Source organism: Podarcis vaucheri (genome assembly GCF_965113315.1).
Source record: "Podarcis vaucheri genome assembly, chromosome: 1".
In the NCBI taxonomy this organism is placed as follows: Eukaryota; Metazoa; Chordata; class Lepidosauria; order Squamata; family Lacertidae; genus Podarcis; species Podarcis vaucheri.
Window position 1 is genome coordinate 129,581,164 of NC_138759.1, and position 23,541 is coordinate 129,604,704.

The 23,541-nt window shown below is 42.6% G+C and overlaps 2 protein-coding genes and 2 long non-coding RNA genes across 4 annotated transcripts in view; 1 reads left to right on the plus strand and 3 right to left on the minus strand.

Moving 5' to 3' along the window:
* Positions 1–13,853, plus strand: HSPD1 (heat shock protein family D (Hsp60) member 1). Its single transcript, XM_082191480.1, has 12 exons — positions 1–154; positions 2,225–2,400; positions 5,696–5,948; positions 7,423–7,505; positions 7,775–7,870; positions 8,077–8,170; positions 9,230–9,398; positions 9,913–10,012; positions 11,050–11,295; positions 12,129–12,303; positions 12,974–13,152; positions 13,253–13,853. Exons 2-12 carry the CDS (start codon positions 2,227–2,229, stop codon positions 13,397–13,399), a joined length of 1,716 nt encoding a protein of 571 aa, XP_082047606.1. The 5' UTR covers positions 1–154; positions 2,225–2,226; the 3' UTR covers positions 13,400–13,853.
* LOC309525300 lies at positions 3,578–5,688 on the minus strand. The gene is made up of 2 exons (XR_014216136.1): positions 5,240–5,688; positions 3,578–4,607 (listed from the first exon to the last, which is right to left on the minus strand). It is a non-coding gene; the product is annotated as an uncharacterized lncRNA (long non-coding RNA).
* COQ10B (coenzyme Q10B) overlaps positions 13,699–23,541 on the minus strand; it is a 16,052-nt gene continuing 6,209 nt past the window's right edge. The window contains exons 3-5 of the mRNA XM_082209913.1: positions 22,018–22,210; positions 21,199–21,300; positions 13,699–15,162 (exon numbers count right to left, since the gene is read on the minus strand). Coding sequence (XP_082066039.1) covers positions 14,995–15,162; positions 21,199–21,300; positions 22,018–22,210 — 463 coding nt within the window. The 3' untranslated portion in view covers positions 13,699–14,994. The remainder of the gene's footprint in view (positions 15,163–21,198; positions 21,301–22,017; positions 22,211–23,541) is intronic.
* Positions 15,200–17,132, minus strand: LOC309525642. Its single transcript, XR_014216472.1, has 2 exons — positions 17,007–17,132; positions 15,200–16,880 (listed from the first exon to the last, which is right to left on the minus strand). It is a non-coding gene; the product is annotated as an uncharacterized lncRNA (long non-coding RNA).

Genomic DNA, 23,541 nt, shown 5'->3' on the forward strand with positions numbered 1-23,541 from the left:
CGTGGGCTCCGGAGAGGGGAGGAGGAAGGGGCGGGGCGGCGGAGGAGAGTCGCGAGAGAGCCGCGCTGCTTCCCAGGCTGTGCGCGTGCGGTCCGAGCCGAGCCCGCTGCCGTTCGTACTGCAACCGCTTCCAGCGCAGAGCCGCCGCCAAAGAGTAAGCGGCGGGGGGGGGGGGCGAAGGAGAGAGGAAAGGAAGAGATGTGACCAATGGGAGCGGGGAGGGTCCTGTGCCTGAAAACGGTTTTTTCCTCCCCGCATGGTCTCCTGACCACCCCCCTCCCCGCCGCACAAAGTGGTTTAGTCCCCATAGGGGAAAGGGTAGATGGGATCAGGGAACTCCTTATTGGGGGGGACGCGTGTCTCAGTCCTTGATTTTATAGAGACGTGGCGGGGGTAGCGGGAGAGGGAGCCCATTTATCAGGGGGAAGAAGCGGCCTTTGCAGCAGCCGCGCCAGACCTCTCCTTCAGGCCGAGCGCCTTTATTCCCGCCGCTCCCCTGTCGTGTGAATGCGGTCACACGTGTGTTGGGAGATGGAGGGGCGGGACCTGCGAGTCTTCCACGCCGAGGTCCGATCCCCGCTTTGACGGTTTCCGCTTAGGCTGAACCTCCCCCCCCACCCCCACCCCAAAATAAATCACAACCCTTCAAGGCCCTTTTTTGCGTAGGGAGGCGGGTAGAGGCTGCTTGGGACTGGTGCACGTGCTCTGGCGCCCCTCTGCGACTTCCCTGGTGAAGCTGCTGCTGAAGGAGACCTTGTCGCGTTTTTCCCTCCACGTTAAAGGTGGGGCTGCTCCCTTCTCTTTCCCACCCCCACCTCCGCCCTGGGGGAGGGGGGGGAAAAGGTGGGTCAAAAGTCAGCCTTCCCCTTTCATTGCAGCGCTGCCCTCCTGGCGGCAGGGGGAGGCGTGGGTCCGCATGACCTTGTGTGCCGACCTGATGGTAGGAAGGAGCACGTGTGGGGGGCAAAGGATACGCTGGGCTAGCTCATTGAACTTTATTCTACCCTGTTTTCTCCTCCTGAGGCCTCTTTCCTCTCTCCCACCCGACCTCCCCGTTTTCTTTAATTGGCTTTTCCTTGATGACCTGAGCAGTTTCCCTATCTCCATTATTCCTGGTATTTGGTTAGTTCAGTATTGCAGTTCCCTAGGGTCCTTTGCATTGAAACTTAACAGCAAGGTAACTAATTGGAATCAATAGGAATGAATGAATGAATAGGAATCAATAGGAAACCCCTTCCGATTTGTAGGACCCTAGAGTTGGAAGGGTCCCTGTGGGTCATTGAGACTAATTCCCTGAAAAAAGCAAGGATATGCAGTTCCCTGTATGGGTATCAGACCTGCAAGCTTGGCATTTTCATAACCAACTGAGCTATCTAGATATGCCCCATTAAACAAGTCTTTGCTCAGTAGTTCTGACCATGTGTATATGTTCTAAAACGCACATGCACTCTGTTGAAATGAAATCAGTGCTGAAATTATATAATACTTTCTCCCTCAGGATAAATATGTATGCCAGGGTTGTGAAACCTGGTTCCCTCCTTTTCTTATGCTCCTAACATTCATCAACTGCATCAACTGAGCAGTGGTTAAGGAGCAGTAGTCCAGCAATATCTGGAGGGCCTTAAGTGTCCTATGCTAGCATACAGGGTTAATTGGTGTTAGCGCATAAAATAATAGAACTTTAGAGTTGGGAGGAACCCCGAGGGTCATCTAGTCCAACCCCCCTGCAAGCAGGAATCCTGCCCACAGCTGTCCCTAGGTGGGCTTGACACCTTCTGGTTAACAGTCATTGTGCCACCTCAGGGACCTTCAAGTAAGCAGCCCATATGGTTGCAGGGGCTTGGACCACGTCAGGCATAGGCAAACTTGGCCCTCCAGATGTTTTGGGACTACAACCCCCATCATCCCTAGCTAACAGGACCAGTGGTCAGGGATGATGGGAATTGTAGTCCCAGAGCATCTGGAGGACCTAGTTTGCCTATTCCTGGACTAGATGACCCATTGGGTCTTATGGCTGTTGCCGGTCATGCATGGCCCTGTAATTCAGTTGCCATTTTTCAAAAGGCAGTGCTGGCATTCAGACTACTTCAGCCACTTTGTGTACCTTCAAGCAATGGTCGCGACTGAGCTCATGGCTACAGGCATGGAACGCTCTCTAGCACGTGCCAGATAAAGCAGTGGTTGTGTTGGCACTGATTTCTCTTAAAATTTCGTTCGTTTGCAGAAATGCTCCGTTTACCAACAGTGCTGCGTCAGATAAGGCCGGTGTCCAGAGCACTGGCCCCGCACCTTACGAGATCCTATGCAAAAGAAGTTAAATTTGGAGCGGATGCTAGAGCTCTTATGCTGCAGGGCGTTGACCTTCTCGCTGATGCTGTGGCCGTCACCTTGGGACCAAAGGTACTGAAATGGCTTTACTTGCTGTTATGCGGAAGCTTGTGCTGAAGGGATGAGCATAGTCCAAAATATATCCTACATGCTTGGGGTACGATCCAGTCAAAATTAAGAGCTTTGGGGTCTGACTGGTTTTTCAGTGAGAGAGGTGAGCATGTGCTTAAATAACCTTCCAATGGAATCATTGGGGCTTAAAAGTGCTTCACTTTGACTGGACCTTGTCCTTTGGGTCCTCTTTAAAATGCTTTGCTAGAGCATTCCTGTAAATTTATTGCCACTGGCATACATACTTGACACGAATTAGGATTTGTTGCCTGGCAAGTAGATGAATGAGATAGTTGGGACATGTTCATTCATGCATTCTCTCACTTTGTTATTCCTTTGAGCTAAAATCCTCAAAGGTTTCAAGTCTACATGGCAGCTGCATATATAACTAGTTTGAGAGAGGCAGAATGCATCACTCATTTGCTCTCCTTTTTGCCTTAATGGTGGCTAGACCTTCAGGCAGGACAAAGGGCATCAAGAGGTGTATGCACAAGGTGGCCTTCATCTGAATTTCTTTTGGGCTTGTAAGGCCAGCCAGGGAAAGCAGCAGCAGGGAGTCTCGCTAAGTATTCTAGATGGAACCTTGCAATATGCTACAGACATGAATCTTTAGTAATACGTAAAGTATCTCAGTTAACCATTAACAATCCCAAAGCTCTGTCTTCTTCATTGCAAACACTCACTGCTCTTCAGTCACATGCTCTTCCTGCCTCTCCTGCTCCCTGCTTTAGTTTCCTACACCTGTGTAACACATCCCTCTGCTCCTTTGTAGTCACACCATTGTCCACTTATAGCAGTACATAAATGTGCTTATCACTGGTAAAATGTGCTTCAAGTGAGCAAAAGTCCCAGCAGTACTCTGGACAGTCGCTATCCTTGCCCTCACACTGAACAGAGAGACTCAGGAAAAAACTGGTGATATTTCTTTGGTGAGCTTTCTGGCTCAGTGCAAAGTTAGAAAGTTTCCCACAGCCCAGCTGTGCCATACAATATCTTAGTCAAGCAAGACCTTGTTCCTCAGAGAGTGGCATTGCCAGCAGTGGGCAGAAAGTTTGGCTGGTTACCAAGGCTAATTGGAATTGGTGGACCTCCGTTTTATGCAGTTCCTCTGATGTCCTCAGAGCTGGTCATTTTTAAATTTTTACTAATCTGGTAAATATGACAAGGTGATTTGCAGACAAATTCTTAGAAAAAGTTAAAATAAGGTACAAGAACAACAGAGTTTAGGTATAAAAGCCACACGGTAACGAACAACTAGTTTACATTTTGTGTTCTCTATACCAACAGTTTAAATGGAACTATTCCTTTACATTCACATTCTCTGTGCCCACGCTTCCTTACATAAGATATTGCTGCTGCTCCCCTCCAACATTCATGGGTTGTTCCAAATGCACCATGTGTACGGATAAATAAATATTATATATTGCTATATAATATGCCCCTACAGGCGTTGCAGCCGTGGCTGATGTGCTGCGGTTGTGTCAATAGGTGGCAGAGAGGAACAAGCTATGTCTACGCTCAGTGTTCTGCAACCCGTGAGCACTCAGAATGATTAGTAGCTTGACAGGTGTCCCATAAATAAACATCATACATTGAAGTTTTACACGGGTCCTGTTAGAGCAAAAAAATTGTGTTTATGTAGCAGAATGTCCGTCCCACTTGCATGAGCACTAGCTATCCCCATATCTGTTCTAAAAGGCAGAGGGAGCCCCTAAAACAGATTTTTTTTTGGTGCGGGGGAGGAAGTTCCATTGTGGAAGTGTAAATACTTCATTCAACATTAGTTGAATGCCTGCTAAAAATATTTTTGCATGTATGTATGTATGTAAAACCTGAAGTTCAGAGCTGTAAACATTGGTTCCATGTGTATACCAAGCATCTTGACATAGCTCTCTGCTTACTAAGGGATCATTTGGGGGGAAAGTCTGTAAATGTTAGCCAAAGCCAGATCGTGCATCAACACTGCAAGCCACACAACGCAGTTAAACTAGTGGAACTTGCTGCTGCAGGAGGCAGTGATGACCACCAATTCAGATGGCTTTGAAAGAGGGGTGGACAAATTCATGGGGGAAGAAGGCTATTAATGGCTGCTACCCCCAGTGGTTCTGCTTTGCTACCACCACAGCTGGAGGTCATAATTCTTCCAAATACCAGTTGCCGCCAAGTAGCTCATGTATCAGCCAAGAATTCGCTTCTTCGTATCACTAGGAAAGTCTATAAACTGAGATTGAACCTGGTGCCAAGCAGGGTTCTTAAAACAATTATACTATCCAAGATGAGGGGCCCCTAGTTGATAAGATTGGCTTGATCACAGAGACTGAAGGTTCATGGGAGCTCCCAATAAAGAGATGACCAATTAGTAATCAAGATAATTACTTTCTCCTTCCCAATGACCTTTGTTGGAAGGCTAGGGAAGATCCATACATTTTAATGTTGAGACCTTGTCATTTATTTCACCATGATAATTGGAAAGGATAAAAGATGTTTCACCTCCCCCCCCCCTCTCCTAAGAGAGAGCAGGCAATGTTTGGGTGTGTATTTGTGTGCACGTTCCAGGCTAATTTCTCCTCAGTCTCAATGACAGGGCGTAGAAGACTCACCATGCTAAGCTGGTCCTTTTGCTACAACACCTTTCCTCTTCCACTTCAGTAGCAAGGAATGGAATAATAATAATAATGAATTTTATTTATATCCCGCCCTCTCCAGCTGAAGCCGGGCTCAGGGCGGCTAACAACAATAAAACAACCCCTCTCAGTGCTCTGCCCAGCAAAAAAAAATAATACCAGTTGCCGCAAACAACAGGAAGGGGGAGTACTCTTGTGTTCAGATGCTTATGGGCCTTCCACAGGCAGCTGGTTGGCCACTGGGGGAACAGGACGCTTGGCTAGATGGGCCGTTGACCTGATACAGCAGGCTCTTCTAATCTTCTATAATCATGACATTGTAGAGTTCAGAGGGTCCTCTAGTCCAACCCCTGCTATGCAGAAATCTTGGCTGAAGCATCCATGACAGACGGCCATCCAAACTCCGCTTAAAAATCTCCAAGGAAGGAGAATCCACCATCTTTCAAGGGAGTCTGTTGCACTGTTGAAATCGATGCGAGACATTGTTGGAGGCAATGTATACACGTACATTGTATTAGGGAGAGTGCATATCTGCCTTCCTGGAAAGCGTTGCGGCTTCCAGCCTCAGGAAGAAATTACCCTAGTAATCCAGTGTTTCATTGTGCGTGTGTGTGTGTGTCATGTTTTTACAGGGGAGAACAGTAATTATTGAACAGAGCTGGGGAAGCCCTAAGGTGACGAAAGATGGCGTGACAGTAGCCAAGTCAATTGACTTGAAGGACAAGTACAAAAACATTGGAGCCAAGTTAGTTCAGGATGTTGCCAACAATACCAATGAAGAGGCGGGAGACGGTACTACGACCGCAACGGTACTGGCACGTTCGATTGCCAGGGAGGGGTTTGAAATGATCAGCAAAGGAGCAAATCCAGTGGAGATCAGGAGAGGTAATGATGTGGATAATGTTGGCTCACACATGCCAATTCTTCTAGTTATCTTCCTTGTTTATCTTGGAATTTGTTTTCAAATTACAGTGGTACCTTGGATTAAGTACTTAATTCGTTCGGGAGGTCTGTACTTAACCTGAAACTGTTCTTAACCTGAAGCACCACTTTAGTTAATGGGGCCCCCTGCTGCCGGAGCACAATTTCTGTTCTCATCCTGAAGCAAAGTTCTTAACCTAAAGCACTATTTCTGGGTTAGCAGAGTCTGTAAGCTGAAGCGTATGTAACCTGAGGTACCACTGTATGTACCAATGTTGCAGAAACATGACAATGTGCTACTTTTGTGAAAAGAAAATGGGAAGTGGGGTGTCTAATTTTCTGGTCATAGATATGCGTACATCCCTTCCTCTTACGCAGGTGTCCAGCGACCCACATCCAGTGGAGCTGTGGGCATGCTATTAGCGTTTGCAGAGTATCAGCAAGAAGGGAGTCTGTAGGTATTTGGCATTGCAAAAGCTTCTTTATTTACAGCATATCAAAACAAACATGGCTGAGTGTGAGCAGCAGCTTCACACACGTCTCCTCTGTCTGAAAGCAGAGAACAAAGAGAGAAAGTACAAAAGCACATAGAACGGAATTACAGTGTCTGAGTTCTGTTCCCACACTCCTGTTACTCATGGAATGTGGATCATGAGATTAAACAGCAATGTGAGAATGAAAATACTAACCATATATTGTGACTCCTGTTAAAGCACATTGGTCAGTGAATTTTTGTATATTGTTTCTGGCGACAACTTACGTTATGTGTTGTTTACTGTGCGTAATGGTACCTGGGCGAAGAGGCACATAAAATGCTTTTGTGGTCTTCTTAAAAGCATGAAACAAGTGTGTTGAGGATTAAGACCCTGAAGGTCTGACTGCATGGCAGGGTAGGAGGGACAGTTACTGCCCAAAATGAGTAGCGCATGCCCACAGATAGGCAGTCTTAATAAGCAAATTGCATCTTTATCTTACCTCCTATCTCTGCCTTTTGTTGCCTGGCACTGTGGAAGTTGCATTTTTGGTTCTGCCTCCTGCTCTTGCCTTTTTAAGGCAGAGACAGATTCGAGTGAACCTCCATGGCATCAGATTGGCGTTTCCCTAGCTGGTAAAAGCCCTTGATGCTGGAGGTGGAGGTAACCAATGGCACAATGCACTGTGTTTTCCTAGGTGAAGAACCCCTCCTAGTGAATGCTTTTTTGGGGAGAAATTCATGATGCGGGGAAGAGGCAGCTCTGTGACATGTGTGGACCCTATCTCTTCCTGGTGTTTAATGGGATAACTGCATCCCAGCAGTCAGGGATAATGCATTGCATGATCATTATAATTATTATAATGAGCCTTATTGTTGCTCTTGGAGCATAGTACAATGGTTAAGTTTTGTTTGCTGTTGACTATGTAGATTGTTTAATTGCATAGCTGTACCGTGTTCCCTCAGGGGTGATGCTTGCTGTAGATGCTGTAATTGAGGAATTGAAGAAGTTGTCCAAACCAGTCACGACTCCAGAAGAAATTGCTCAGGTAAATGCTATCTCTTTCATAAACAAACATCTTCCTTCTCCCTGCTACTTGTATATTGTGTGGGTGCACCGTTTAAGAGGGCTTGCTAAATGTAATATTTCACTCCATTCAACAATATTGTATCTGAGAAAATGTTTTAGGCACTATTCCTTAAATTTGCTTTGTAATGCCTCTGTGACTATGCTATCAATACCCCAGCCTCTTTTTTTTTTTTAAAAATGTACTATTTGTAGCTAGTTCACACAGACCTCTCTCTTTTTTTTGGACAGGTTGCTACAATATCTGCAAATGGTGACAAGGAAATTGGCAACATAATCTCCGATGCCATGAAAAAAGTTGGACGAAAAGGTGTTATCACAGTTAAGGTAAGGGTAACTCTAGTAAGGTCTACTTATTGTATGCCAAAATAGGATACTAGCTCGTTGTGGAGGAAAAGACCTCATCATTGTAGAAAAAGTGCACCATTATGGGGGAGCTAAAGATCTAAAACAGAAAATGAAGCAGCTTGTTCTGAGATGGGTTGTGCGCACAGGGTGTAGCTAATTTTCATGACCTTTTTTAAAAAAAACAGGACGGAAAAACTTTGAATGATGAATTAGAAATTATTGAAGGCATGAAGTTTGATAGAGGCTACATCTCTCCCTACTTCATTAATACAGCCAAAGGTAAGTTGGAACACAAGACTCCCGCTGCTCGTTTGCCTTAGCAGCTTGGTTCTGTTGGAATAGACTAAACGCAGTTAAAAAAAAAAATCTTAGTAATGTGTTCCTTTTTGCCTCAAAATAGAGGCGTCTGCAAATACTAGAACCCACTCCCTAATTTACAGAATTAGATCTGTGGCACAAAGTTGTGCCACTTTTTCTGGCATGTGATGTGGTTTGTACATACGGATAAACATGCAGGGAAAGGTGAGAGCTCCCCATGTCACTTGTCAGGAACTTAATCTCACGATGGAAACCTTGATGAACCTCTTAGGGTTCTTAATGGAATACTCTAGGTATGTAACACGTTTGCCCTTTTGCATGCTGTTGCTGATGAAGCTGCCTCACAAATTATAGGTGCTGGACCTCTCATACTTGCATTTTATTTGCATACTTGTAAGTGAGGAGGCAAATTTGGGTACAGGCAAAAAAAAAAAAGATTGCTACTAAAATACGTAAAAAATGGAATCCAGCTTTAATCTTTCCCACAAGTAACAAATTATATTTCTCCCAAGCTTCCTTCATTTCAAGCAGCCTAATTTAGAAGGAAGTTGAAAAAGCTTGTTTTGTTTTGACCATTACATCATTGTTAAAAATTTGGAAGCCAGAAGTCTTTGATCATCTGCAGATCACCGAGAGATCTACCAGTAGATCCTGATCTACCTTCTGCCCATCCCTGAATTAAACTGAAATTAAACTGTATGTTACTGGTTTTAGGTAAACAAACTCTGTAGCATTACACCAGAGTATACTATCTTAATCTTAAAATTCAATTTTGCAAGAATTAATGGCCCTGTTTTTGCATGTCCTTGGGTAGCATTTTAACAGCACCAAGTTCAAAGAAAAGTTGTATGTTAGAGACCATTGAAAGTATGCTGTAATTGGGCATATTTTTTGAAGCGTATCAGAGAAGGTGGCTGCATAATGGCTATGATAGGATTAGAAACTGAGGAATGTTCATAGTCACTGTCTCTTGAGAGAGTACTTTGTAATTTATTTCAACAACGTTGCTTTCATCTGTAGGACAGAAATGTGAATTCCAAGATGCTTACGTGTTAATCAGTGAAAAGAAGATTTCTAGTGTTCAGTCCATAGTACCAGCTCTTGAAATTGCCAATAATCACCGCAAGCCTTTAGTTATTATTGCTGAAGATGTTGATGGAGAGGCCCTCAGTACCCTTGTATTAAACAGGTAGGCGTGGAACAAGTATCTATCTTTAATTTTAACGCTTTTGAGTTTAATCCATTTGATCTTTCTTAGTAATCTTGCTGCAGAAAGGGGTAACTGTTGCAGGGAAGGGCAAAAATCTTCGCTATAGTTAGATAAAACATTTTCTTTTTCTAGGTATTGTCTGGTCCAAGAAATTGTACACTTTATGGCCAGATCATAAGGGAAATAAGCCTTAATGATTGAAGTAGGACTTCCATAAAAGAATACTTATCATTGCAGATCTAATGGGCTTAAACTGTGGGGGCGCGGGTGGGGGGGGAGAAGATGTTCGTCGGTAGTCTTCAGTCTTTAATATGAAAACAAATTTAAATCCTGACAAATAAACAAACATGAATAGTAGATCACTTTCATTGATTTACGGTTGAATTTTCAGTGTTGTCAACTATAGAGAGCCTTATTTTACCAGAACACAGTTGTACCATTTCGGAATAAAGACGTGAACAACTAATAACTCTTGAGTGCTGACTTTTTTCAGACTGAAAGTTGGCCTACAGGTTGTTGCCGTGAAAGCACCCGGTTTTGGTGACAATAGAAAAAATCAGCTTAAAGATATGGCAGTTGCTACCGGCGGTGCTGTAAGTAAATTTTCATGTGTATCTTAAGTACTAACACTAAATAATTAGTATGGGGTACTCATTTACCAATTTCTTGCAGAGCCATCGTTGATTATATGTACTTTTCTAACAAAAGGCGTTGGATGTTAATCCAGATTGCCATAGGAACATGGGAGATTTATACAAAGACAGGCCATTGGCCACCTAACCCAGTAGTCTTCCTATTCTTAAGAACCCCAACCAACCATCAGCAGACGATTGGCAGATGTTTTCCTGGGGTTCAGGCAGGAATCTTTCCCATTTTTGCCTAAAGATGTCAAGAGTTGAACCTGGCACCTTTTGCATACAAAGCATGTGCTCTACAACTGAGCTACAGATGTGTGCCTGTTTAAAGAAAGCACCACGCGCTGATCAATTGAGCCAGGCCTAAGCCGTGCTATGCACGTGCCCTGTTTACCGTTGCATACAACATTGGTTGTTCAGTGCCCTGCTTTCCAGTCACAAAAGATTTGCTTAGAAAATAGATAACCTTGCCAGTGTAAGCTCTGTGCATTAAGAAACCAATTCAGCATGTGAACGTAACTGGCGGAAAAAATTGTAGTGGTTGAACCCAAATTTGTAGTGGTTGAAGTCCAAATCCGATTCAGGCATGGAACTTGCTGGGTGACTTTGAACCACTTGCTGTCTCTCAGTCTAACCTACCTCAAGGTCCTTGTGGGGATAAGAGGCTGAGAGCAAGAGCTTTGTATGCAATGTTGAGGTCCTTGAAGGAAAGGTGGGGTATCACCATAGAAGTATATAAAATAAATCAACCAATTTTTGCAAATGTCCAGGAAGCTGTTACTTCCTGTTGGTCACTTTGCAGTTACAAGTACAGAAAATCTAGGTGAAGAATTAAAAGAGTGTTAATAAGCCCATTCACTGAATTTAGTGGGGCTTTCTCTAGTGAGTGTGTTTAGGATTGCATTCCCAATGAAGCTGTCTGAATGAAACCAGCTAATCAGTAATTTGAAAAAAGCCGTGGACTTTTAAAAGTATTTAATATTAATCTGTTTCAGGTGTTTGGGGAAGAAGGCTTAACCATAAATGTAGAAGACATTCAACCTCATGACTTTGGTAAAGTTGGAGAAGTCATTGTGACGAAAGATGACTGTTTGCTACTTAAAGGGAAAGGTGACAAAGTACAAATTGAAAAACGCATTCAGGAAATAGTTGAACAACTGGAGGTTACAACAAGTGAATACGAAAAGGAGAAACTCAATGAACGCCTGGCCAAACTTTCTGACGGAGTAGCTGTACTAAAGGTGAATCTGCGTATTACTATTTTATTTATTTATTTACTACTACTTTTATTTGTTGCTTATTGCATAAAATTATTTTACTATTATAAACTACCTTGGAAGTCAAACTGAATCAGTTCTGGAAGTCTGTTCGACTTCCAAAACCAAAACGCGGCCTCTGATTGGCTGCAGGAAGCTCCTGTAGCCAATCAGAAGCCATGGAAGGCCTGTCGGACTTTCGGGTTCCAAAAGAACGTTTGCAAACCGGAACAATCACTTCTGGGTTTGCGGCATTTGGGAGCCAAAACGTCCGAATTCCAGGGCGTTCGACAAGCAAGGTACGACTGTACCTCCCTTCATTCAAGGATCACAGAACGATTTACAATACTGAAAATACACCCATACATAAATTGTTTCTAAGCTGTTTACAGTTGTTTAAAGAATACTTTAATGCAGGTGTTTTAATTTGTAATATCAGAATACAGTATTTTATTTACTAAATGCTCACCCAATAATATTATGAAAGAAAAAGTCCTATACCTGCCAACTAAAAGATGAACACCACAGTGACATTCACCAAAAGTAGATCACTGCACAACAATAGCCTTTTCCCCTGCAGGTACAACTAGCGCTCTCTAGGCTATAAAGTGAGAATAGGAAGCCAGTGGCCCTCCAGATGATGGTGGAGTCTGACTCGCGTCAGCCCCAGCTAGTCTGGCCAGAATGAGAGTTTTGTAGCCCAGCATTCCCTAGGGAAGGCCATACGTCATCCACCTTCCCCTGCTATAGAGCTTTATGAAATAACTTTCAGATTAGAGCTCAGAACAGCAGCCTTAAAATAAGATTTCTTTTCTTAGATTGGAGGAACGAGTGACGTTGAGGTGAATGAGAAGAAGGACAGAGTCACGGATGCCCTCAATGCCACTCGTGCTGCCGTAGAGGAAGGCATCGTTCTAGGAGGCGGCTGTGCGCTGCTTCGGTGCATTCCGGCACTAGATACCTTGACTCCAGCCAATGAAGATCAGAAAATTGGTAGGTGCACTACACATGCTTTAAAGTAACAGTTAAGGGCTTGGATCCTGATGTAAGCTAACTTGAGGTTTTCCAGCACCTTCTCCCTCCCTCAGTAGACCCTTGCATCGAAATCTTGGTTCCTTGGAGCATTTATCAGCCTTTCTTGGGGGGTGCAAACAGTTGAGTGGGCAGGAAACTCCTTTGGTTAACCTGTCTTTGAATTGCTCCTATTGGCTATGTTGGTGGGTGTTGGGAGCCCCTATATCTGGATGCCCTCAAGGTCATCATCCCTTAGAGCAGGGACTGGGAACCTCAGGTTCAGGGGCTGAATATTTCAGTTATAAGGATTCCTCTTGCTTGCCTGGATAGAAAATGGGGTGTGTGTGTGTGTGTTGAAACTGGCCTACCATTAGATCACAATTTTATTTACTGCTCTGTCCATTTACTGGCATATGTCCAAAAGGTTGTGCAGGCCAAAGGTTTCCCCAACCCTGATGTAGGAGGTGTTAAGATTTTTGAAAGGGACAAAAGGTCTGCTTGTTCTTGCAGTCTTCTGGCAAGCCTATGTGCAGGATAGAGAGGGTTGTTATAATCTTTGTTGGCTCCCTTGCTGGTAATGGGATTTCAAACGAACCCATTATGTTGCCGAGACTAGTTTCTGCTAACATCATTTACCTTTTCCTTTAAGGTATTGAAATTATCAAGAGAACACTGAAAATTCCAGCAATGACTATTGCCAAGAATGCGGGTGTTGAAGGATCGCTGATAGTTGAGAAAATCATGCAAAGCGCAGCCGATGTTGGCTACGATGCCATGCTTGGCGAGTTCGTAAACATGGTAGAGAAAGGCATCATTGATCCAACGAAGGTAAGTTTTCTTATTTCCCACTGGGCCTATCATCTCAACACAATAGATAACGAGCTGTACAAGTGTCTCACTGAAATATATCTTAAACTTCTTTTTTTAGGTTGTAAGGACAGCCTTGATGGATGCAGCAGGTGTTGCTTCCCTTCTGTCTACAGCTGAAGCCGTAGTAACTGAAATTCCTAAAGAGGAGAAGGAAGCTGCCATGGGAGGCATGGGGGCTGGCATGGGAGGTGGTGGCATGTTCTAATGCTCAGCTACAGGGATGTCCCATCATGGAACTACAGTGAGTGACTTGACAGTTTGAAGTAAAACTTCAGGTCAGGGCGAAACAGGATGGATAGTGACTGCGGAAGGGCCGGTGTTTGAAGAATCACTGTAACAATAGTTACTGGGTTTCAGTTTAGACATGCATAATCGTTTACAGTCATTGTCCATGCCTACAGATAATTTATTTTGTACTTTGAATAAAGACATTTGTACATTCCTGATACTGGGTGGAAGATCCGTGTACTAACGCTGAGCTCTAAACAGTTCAAGCACTTGCAGTTCTGTTAAAATCAGACTTTTATTGGTGCTTGCTATCACTAGGACATGCAGAAGCCATTGTGTGCAAGACTGAATAAAAATTGTGTACAAAGTAGACAAATATACAATTATGTGACAACTTTATGTAATAAAAGATTGCTCAAAAAAGTATGAAATGTATTCACTTATTCACAACTCAATCCTGTTTTGTATCGGGTATGTGAGCCTGAAAACATTTCTTGGGAGTACAGAGCCAGATTCCAATCATTCTTAAACCATTTTTTTTTCTAGGAATGGGAGAAAGGTTAGCCTAAATAGTTCCTTTGCCATCAGCTGTATTAATTTTTGTTGGTTTTGCTCAAATTTGGAGGGCCCAAGGTTGTACTCCTTGTTCCTGCTCAAGATTAAGAGCTATTAAAGTTTAGGCAGCTACAGACTTTGCTTTATAATTGTGCAACCCAGTGTATTTAGCATCACTCGGGATAAAATGCCACAGCTTCTCTTGATTGTGATGCCTAAACTTTATAAAGACTCTTCCTAGTTAAAGGTAGTAATCTTGAAGCCATTTTAGGAATCTGTTGAAAAGGATACATTTAGCTGCACAGCCAATTATACAACTTTGGAAAATGGCAAAATTCAGTGCTAGCAGTAGAGATGATTGCCCAAAAACTTGCTTTAGTCTAGACAAAGGGAATAGTATGTTTTTATCCTAGCAAAGTTGTGCTGTAATATACAAACAGATCTGTGAAACTCAAGTCACTTTAAAGTTTGAATTCATGACTCCTTACAGATTTACCTGCTAGGATCTTGTGAAAGCACTTGGCAATGTCATACATGTTTCTTGATTAAAAGAGCCCTTTATATATTCATTCCACTTACACACTAAACATTCCCTACTAAGTATAGTTACACATACTGAGAAATTTGTTCTCAGAATATGTGCTAATTTAAAGCTTTTCCTGAATAGCAAAAATAACTTAAATATGCATTTGAAAGACTAATAACTTAAAACTTGATTCCAATAGTAAATATTAGAAACACTGCAAAACATTAGGCAGTAGACAGTGCTGAGTTTCATAAAAACTGGCAAGAGGAAGAAGGCAATTTTGGTGTAGTTTATAGCTGCCACTCTTTATCAGCACCTTATAATTGCACTTGATTGAAGCTTTATATTATATACATCTGCATCTTACAGGCCTGTGTTGTACAGTAGTATTATACATAATTTTCAAATTCCCATGTAACTAGAAGCCCACATGGAAGAACACTTCATGTAAAAACACGATGTCCAAGTAGTTTAAGACTACTTCCCCCCTTTTATGTGTGATGCACTTCGTGGTGCATTAGCTCTCGAGGTATGATTGTTTCTGGACCGTACAACTTGGATGCTCTTCTTTCAAATGCTGCAACCATCTGCTTAACGACTTCATCGAAGAACAGTGTGGCAAGCTGAGAATGTAGAAGGGAACGAAACTCAAAAGAAATCTGTTAAAACAAAGGTACAGTAGGTTGTGTCAGTCACTCACAAAAAGATGGCTAGGCCCATTCTTTTCTGCATCCATTTCATCAAAGGACCAAAGAACTTGGTGGATATATTCAAGGCAATTATGGAACCATACTAAGTTCCTCTGGGTGTTTTCCTCTTGGCTGCATCTTCTCATGATAGCCTCCCTCAACTTGCAGCTAATGAAACCCCCTAGTACAGAAAAGGTTTTAGCTGCAGCTGTTTGCATTTTGCCTTCCACTTATCTTTAAGCATAACCTTTTCAGTGCATACTGAATTTAGGTGCCAACAGCCACATACCAATGTAAACACAACATTTTAGTGTAGAGTACGTTTCTCTTTTTGTTTGATTTTCTGTAGTTGGGCAGTCTTCTGAGTTACCCTCAGGTCTCCTAATACCTTTTTGAGGATGGTGTTTTACTTGCATAAGCGTCACCACTTGCAGCTGAATTTCACCAATAAAAGAATTTATATAGGCTGAAATTTTAAGATCTGACAAGAAAACAAAACTGCTGCGCACCACCTTTCTGCTGATACAGGAATTAAACCGGTCACTTTTACAATAAATGAAAAAGCAATTCCACTACTGCCACTGTCATGTTACAACACGTGGTTGCAACCAAAAACTACACATTAAGGAAGTTACTGAGAATGTATGCCTATTAAGGACACGACTCTTAAAGAAGTGAGAGGTCCAGGGGGTCTTTAGGCACCAGGGAAAATGTTCCGCTGTAATCAGGCCTTTGGCCTTTAGATATCTGGCCTTTTAGATGTGGGTGGGATGCTTTGAATTATATCTTTTCCTCTTGGTTTTAATCTGTGTAGGTTAATAAATAAAATCAAGCTGTTTATAAGCTGCTCTGAGTACATGGTATGCACCTCAAACCTGTGCAGATGTAACAGGTTGGAAAAGGAATCGTGAAATTGGGCTCTACATAGCCCCATGGGTTTGGCCAGATCCATTAGATCATTACTATTTATAATTAATGACAATGAAGCTCAGATCTCTAAGGAGGCCATTTCCAAAAGGATATCCACCATGTTTGCAATTAGGTGGAATGGGCAGGATTGATCCCATTCCCATGCAGATACAGTCCTATCTGTCTTCAACAGAGTCTGCTGTTATCTACAGCCTCACTTCAGTCAGTCAGTCATTACAAAATCAAATTGAAAACAATGAAACATTAATTAGTAAGCTTTCAAGAGGTTTAGTTGCTGTAATCGGGCATAATACTAAACTATAGCAAATAAAATATTGAAAAAGTGGAATCCCAAAAAAAGGGGGGGAGTTAATTTGAAAGCTTTTGGCTAGAAATCCCTTGGCATTGGACATTTCCCTCTTCGTACCAGACTATGGTTGCAATGTCTAAAAAACTGCTTGGCGTTTATTCTGGTAGAACTACTCAAAAGGTCTGCAGCCAAATCTGCAATCCTATGCAATCATGTACATATGTGAAGGCAGAACTAGAATTATCACAGCAAGCACAAGTTTGTGTGCTGAGATAACTGGGTGGAGCGGGTGAGGGGCACTGATAAGAGTTTTAAAAAACCCTTCATGTGCTGATTCTCCCCAGCAGTTTTTCTTAGTTGCAGAGCCCAGCTGGAACAAACACTTTTGGGTGGGGTGGGGGACTATCAGCAGGGCAGGATTAGAATTGAGGACCCTGCTTCTGATCACCTATTTGCAGCTGCAACCACTCTCAATCTTCGCATTAGTGTTACAAGCAGACAAGAAGGAAAGATGGGGTTGCCAATGTAACATTCAATTTCATCCTAAATTTGTCTGAGCCAAGAGAAGTTTGTGCAAGTGCTAACTGAGCACAACAAAAAATACAGAGTCCACCCAGTTTATTAAGAAGGTTCAACTAATTTGCATAAAGTATGAAGCATCGGGAAGTGCTATAGAATAGCCACATGCTTCACTTCCTTTCCTGGCAAGGTTTGAAGATGGTTTGTAAAAATAAGGCTGTTGCTGTTGTTTTAAATGTTGCAAACAGCAGTTAACAGACTTTCAGAAGCACCAGAATTGAAAAGAAAGTGTGACTGAGCGTGCATAGCAACGCACATTAATTCTTCTTAAATTTTGACAAAAAGTCAGAATACCCAAAGTGAAAGGATAACATAAGACTCTTAATCTCAGGGTTGTGGATTCCAGCCTCACATTGGGCCAAAGATTCCTGCGTTCCAGGGGGTTGCACTAGATGATTAGATTTAAAATGTGGAAGAACTCAAAAACAGCCCCTGGATAAATGAACTGTTTGCAACAGTTTGGTTTTCACTAGTTTGAACTTGCATGGCAATTCTTAAACCAATGTAAGCTGAAAGGAAATTAAACAAATTTTCAAGTTACAAAAATGATCTCATCATGCAAGCTGTGCTCCTTTTAAAAAAGAGGAACAACAAAAGGAAGCTAGGGAGTTAATGGCAGGTGTTAGCAGAAGTTCTGGACAGACTATACCGTTCATTTAAAAGTGCACTGGTTTATTAATAAGTTTATAGACTCCAGGAAGAAATCCATGAAAAATATACTACTTAGGTTTATTTATTATGAGGCCTGTGATATAAAATTTACAATAGTCCTACTAGGTTAGGCACCGGTGTGACCAGTCTGGACAATTTCATTGCAACCCAGCCAGATGGGTGGGGTAATAACAACAACATTCAAGGCAGCAACATCAGGATATGAGGAAAAGCCTGTCATTTCACTGAGTGACAGCCAACCTTTGTACTCTCTTGGCCACAAGTCCTAGAAGACCTGCTCCCGGCCTTGCAGGCTTTTTTCCACATGACCTGGGACGATGAGCCCTGACTGACTAAAAGAGCTGAGGCTGCTAAACAGACTCTTGGGCTGGGGCATTGGTAGGCAAACTAAGGCCCGGGGGCCGGATCTGGCCCAATCGCCTTCTAAATCCAGCCCACAGACAGTCCGGGAATCAGCATGTTTTTACATGAGTAGAATGTGTGCTTTTATTTAAAATGCATCTCTGGGTAATTGGTGGGGCATAGGAATTCGTTCATATATTTTTTTCAAAATATAATCCGGCCCCCCACAAGGTCTGAGGGACAGTGGACCGGCCCCTTGCTAAAAAAGTTTGCTGGCCCCTAGGCTGGGGTATTGTTTAGGAAATTTATTTAGGGTGTGGTTTGTTGCTCTTATTGCTTATTTTTTTGTATTTTTTGTATATTTTACATCTTATGATTTATGAGGAAATGGTTCAATTTGGTTGTGTACTTCTCGATTTTTTATTTATTGTTTATGACTACTTTTGTTATGTTTGTAATCATGCAATTTTTTATATGTTGCAAGCTGCCCTGAGCATGGTTTTAATTTCTGAAAGGGAGCGTACACACAAATAAAACGATTGATTGTTCATTGTTTTTGTGCAAGTAGAAATCGGTTCATTCTCCCCCTCTGAAGCCCCCTGCACCTACGCCACCCCAAATCTGCTCCTGAAGGTTGGAGGGATCTTCGGGAGAAAATGGAGGTGGGGTGGGACTGCAGGAGGGAGGGAGGGCAATCCCATCATGCCCTCTGGTGTGATGCTGGATCCCACCCTCTGTGAGAGCCCCAAGGCTCCCTCCGAACCATAAGAAAACTCTACAACCATGAACCATAGGAGTAGGTTCTTGGCACTAACTTTTGTCAATGCTATCTGACACATGCTTTCTTGCTCTTTTCCTCAGAATGAACAATATATGGGCAGGGTTGGTTCTACAAGTCCAAGGGGCTTACAGCAGTCAGCCCTCTTCCTCTTACTACATGACATACCATTTGGAAACTAAGGGGACTTTCGGAAACATAGTGGAAGGAGGCATGAAAGATCTGCTGTTGAAAGAGGAAAAATCTGCAAGCTCTTTGGTGTTCCCGAAATGGCACTTCGGATCCTGCCCTATGTTGAAACTACAAATCAGTAGTAACAAATGAGAATCCATCTTTCTTCTGAAAAATAATAATAATTGAAAAACAAACTAAGTTTGAATGATAAGCTAGAAACAACACAAACAATGGTGTTGAATTGCTTAGTGAAGGAAAGCACGATTAAGAGTTTTCCAGTACCCCAAGTGTATTCAAAGCTATTTAGAAATCAGCATACTTTCATAATATGTAGATAAACACATTTGAAGTGAAGATATTTCACATGCCACCCCTAGCAGAAAGAAAACTTTAAAGTTTATAATAATTTATGTTTGTATATACACGTTTAAAAGGCATGTTTAGAATTCAGGTCGTTTTTGGTTTCTTTAATTAAAATAAACAGAGTTAGGAGCAACACACTGACGGCATTTGCACATTGTACTAAACTGCAGTTTACAAGTATCAGGCTTGTGCTCCCCTCCTCCCATGGAGTTTGGAAGCTTTCACTTCTCCTTTTGATTAAACACATTGTGGCACACAGGTATTATTAATAAGGGGTGACCTGGAAAGCCAGAACCCCAGGTCTTTTGTAAAAAGGTAAAGGGACCCCTGACCATTAGGTCCAGTCGTGGACAACTATGAGGTTGTGGCACTCATCTCACTTTATTGGCTGAGGGAGCCGGTGTACAGCTTCCAGGTCACATGGCCAGCATGACTAAGCCACTACTGGCAAACCAGAGCAGCGCACGGAAACGCCGTTTACCTTCCCGCTGGAGTGGTACCTATTTATCTACTTGCACTTTGACGTGCTTTAGAACTGCTAGGTTGGCAGGAGCAGGGACCGAGCAATGGGAGCTCACCCTGTTGCGGGGATTTGAACTGCCAACCTTCTGATTGGCAAGCCCTAGGCTTTGTGGTTTAACCCACAGCGCCACCTGCGTCTTTTGTACTAGGCCTCAAATCGCTTCCCCATCCCAACTTTATAGAAAAATATTTTTGGCTTACAAGGCAACTGGGGACATGCTGCAGCACACAGGAACAGAAGTGGTACAACGAGAGCTGCACTTAGAGGTCCAGCCTCTCCAAAATGAACACCCATAGAACAGCAGAAAATGGGGGTAGTGGCATTCATGCCCCGTCACAGTGGTCACTGCATCATCCTCTCTTATTTTTTAAAGCACTCTATCGTCGGGAGACAGCTGACTAGGCATGTACATATTGCTACTTTTCTTTAAAAAAATATACAATGGTACCTTGGTTCTCAAACACCTTAGAACTCAAATGCTGAAAATCTGGAAGTACTTTCTATGGGAAAGCACGCCTAGGTTTTGGAATGCTTTGGTTTTGGGATGGACTTCCAGAACATATTAAGTTTGAGAACCACGGTACCACTGTATTATATGTTTCCCAAACAAAATGTGTATTCCTGAGTAATCAAGATGGTGCTATGATTTAAGTGAGTTTAAAATGTAAAGCTGCACATGTTCAGAGTATTCTATTTACTTAAACAGGGTTGACAAAAATCACCTAGCTGTTCTAATGTATTGCCATCTAAATTTGTTTCTTTACACAGAAATTATCACGCAAATTATCAAGCAAATTTGTGTCATGGGCTTGGGCCCCAGTGCTTTTTAACTACCTAGCAATACCCCTGGCTTATCACGTCATCTAACTATAGTTCCGGGTCAGATCCTAACTATGGTTAGTTTAAACAAGCCAAGCTTCAACAACCATGGTTAGTTCTAAACAAGCTAATGTCAAATCACAGTCAGTGTTAACCAGAGTTTGTTGATTTGGGTGACATAACAAACAGCGGTTAAGCAAAAGGTTCCAAACCCTCGCAACCCTGCAGGGAGAGGAAGGAAGTGCACAAATCTGAGGTTCACTGCAGCTCATTCCCGCTCTTTCACACCTTACTAAACCAGGGGTAGTCAACATGGTGCCCAGCAGCTGTTGTCTGACTACAACTCCTTCATCCCTCACCATCAGCGAGGCTGGCTGGATTAATGGGAGCTGTAGTCCAACAACATCCACTGTGCATCATGCTGGCTGCCCCTGCCTTAAACTATAGTTTAGTGTGACATGCAAGCACAGCTTGTTATGGCTTTAAAGGTATATTTTGGTAGTCTGAAGAGCTTGGAAGGCTTATTCTCATACTTACTGAAAAATCCAAGGTACACGTTCTTGGATAGCCAGGGATTCCTGGGCTGAAGCGCCACACTGTTTCCAGATGATTAAATAGTTTTCCATCTGTGCATGATGCCTAGGAAAAAGGTTAACCATTTTAACACTTTTGTATTGGATTCAAAACCCTCAGACCTAGATGTTCAACTTATTTCGGCTTCCACATAAACTGGAACTACAAGACCATAATAAAATCCATAATTTCTCATTTGTTATTTCACAATGTTAGAAAGAGTGCTTCCTTTTTAAGCCCGGAGAAGCAGGAGGGGAAAGTAAAAGTCCCAAAAGTATGGGTAGAGACCATGGATCAGTGGGGGTCCCAGATTCAAACTCTAGCATCTCCACTTAAAAAGTTCTTAACAATGCCATCCGCGCTGAAAAATAAGCAAGGAAAAGGAGCCTCTGTTGGATTCAAGTGCTGTTCACAGAAAAGACAAATAGGATCCAACCCAATGAAACTGAAGGGAGCTGCTGCAAGTTTTTGAAGAATCTCTACAAGTATTTCTTATACCAGAGAAAACTGGCAATGTACGTTCAGCGTATTAGCTTCAGGTTTCTTTTCAGCAGATATAAAAACAAAATAATGCATTAATGCAAAATAAGTGCAATGTTTATTGCACTTCTGTTCTGTATAGGGAACTCATAACTTAAAACAAAAACTGGATGGGGAGGTAGCAATTTCTGGAGTATGTGAATTCTGTATTGAACAAGCACATCTGTCTACATATAATAGAATGGCAGAAAAGCTGCAAGCAATTATACAATACAAGATGCTTTAAAACAATCATTACCTTACCTTAACCAAATGAGGTCTCACGAGCGTACAAACCGAAGTGTATTTCTCCATCACAGGAGGAAATCCAATTTCTAAGTGTGCCTTGCAATATCCTGAGCGCTTGGATAACACATCTGACTTTTTGCACCACGGCACAAAGCTCTTGTATTCACTTACAACTGCTACCACATCATACATTTCTTGCATAGAATACCTGACAAGAAGAAAAGTGGAACTTAGTATTACAAGCAGTATTCAAATGACTAAGTCACGCATGCTTGAGCTCTTCAGTCATAAAATGTATCTCTTACACACACACACACACACATGAGCCTACCGCACAGGGCAGCTGGGAAGATAAAAATGAATGGAGGATGAAGAAATATGTGTACCAACCTGAGCACCTTGTAGGAAGGGCAGGTAACATTTTTCTTTGGGGTCCCACTAGCTCCTGTAACCTTTTAACATTTATATATATATAGTTAAGGTAAAGGTAAAGGGACCCCTGACCATTAAGTCCAGTCGTGACCGACTCTGGGGTTGCGGCGCTCATCTCCCTTTATTGGCCAAGGGAGCTGGCGTACAGCTTCCGGGTCATGTGGCCAGCATGACTAAGCCACTTCTGGCGAACCAGAGCAGCGCACGGAAACGCCGTTTACCTTCCCGCCAGAGCGGTACCTATTTATCTACTGGCACTTTAATGTGCTTTCGAACTGCTAGGTTGGCAGGAGCAGGGACCGAGCAACGGGAGCTCACCCTGTCGCAGGGATTTGAACCACTGACCTTCTGATCGGCAAGCCCTAGGCTCTGTGGTTTAACCCACAGCGCCACCCACGTCCCTATAGTTTTGGTATACACACTTAAAAAACAAACAAACTACTCCAGTTTTCTTGACCCAACTAAAGTTTATTTTATGATAAAGGCAAAATGCAAAGGCTTTCCCTACCCTACTTTGAGAAATTTCTGAGCATACAGTGGACCACAGTGTTAGGTGTTTTCAGTGTTAGGTGTTGTTAGGTGTTTTCACTTTCAGTAGGAGTTAAATCAGGCTCAAACCTGTTTTACAGCACAATCCTATGAATGTACTGCAAGAATGGACTGCAAGAAGATCAAACCTATCCAAGAAGCGCCACTGTATTCAGTGAAGCTTAATTACTTCCATGTAAATGTCCATAAGTGTCTCCTTCACTCTATGGTGTTATTTGACTCAAGGGATTTATTTTTACACTTCAAGCCACATTGTAACAGCATAGCAATTTCTACCAAAATTAATATTGCCAGTACAGCTCTGCAAATTATTAACACAGAAATACACGCTTCAGCAACTTAACTACAGTAACCTACTTATGTATGCGAATCCTTTCACTGTAAACATGAAGACTGCTTAACTGTTTCTAAACAGTGTAACAGTTTTTATAACTTTAGGCAAAGAGCCATTCTGTGCTTTGGATCCAAAGGATACTTTGCACACGGAGAAAACAACTTCAAGTTGGACAATTATATTTTCTCTCTGCAGCCCTCCAAACCTGTATTCTGTGCTGTTCC

What these genes read in the sequence shown, in the direction of transcription:
- HSPD1 (XM_082191480.1), top strand. Translation starts at nt 2,227, where the DNA reads ATGCTCCGTTTACCAACAGTGCTGCGTCAGATAAGGCCGGTGTCCAGA. An exon ending in CTTCATTAATACAGCCAAAG is followed by an intron (nt 8,171 to 9,229) that starts GTAAGTTGGAAC and finishes TTTCATCTGTAG; the next exon opens with GACAGAAATGTGAATTCCAA. An exon ending in CAGTTGCTACCGGCGGTGCT is followed by an intron (nt 10,013 to 11,049) that starts GTAAGTAAATTT and finishes AATCTGTTTCAG; the next exon opens with GTGTTTGGGGAAGAAGGCTT.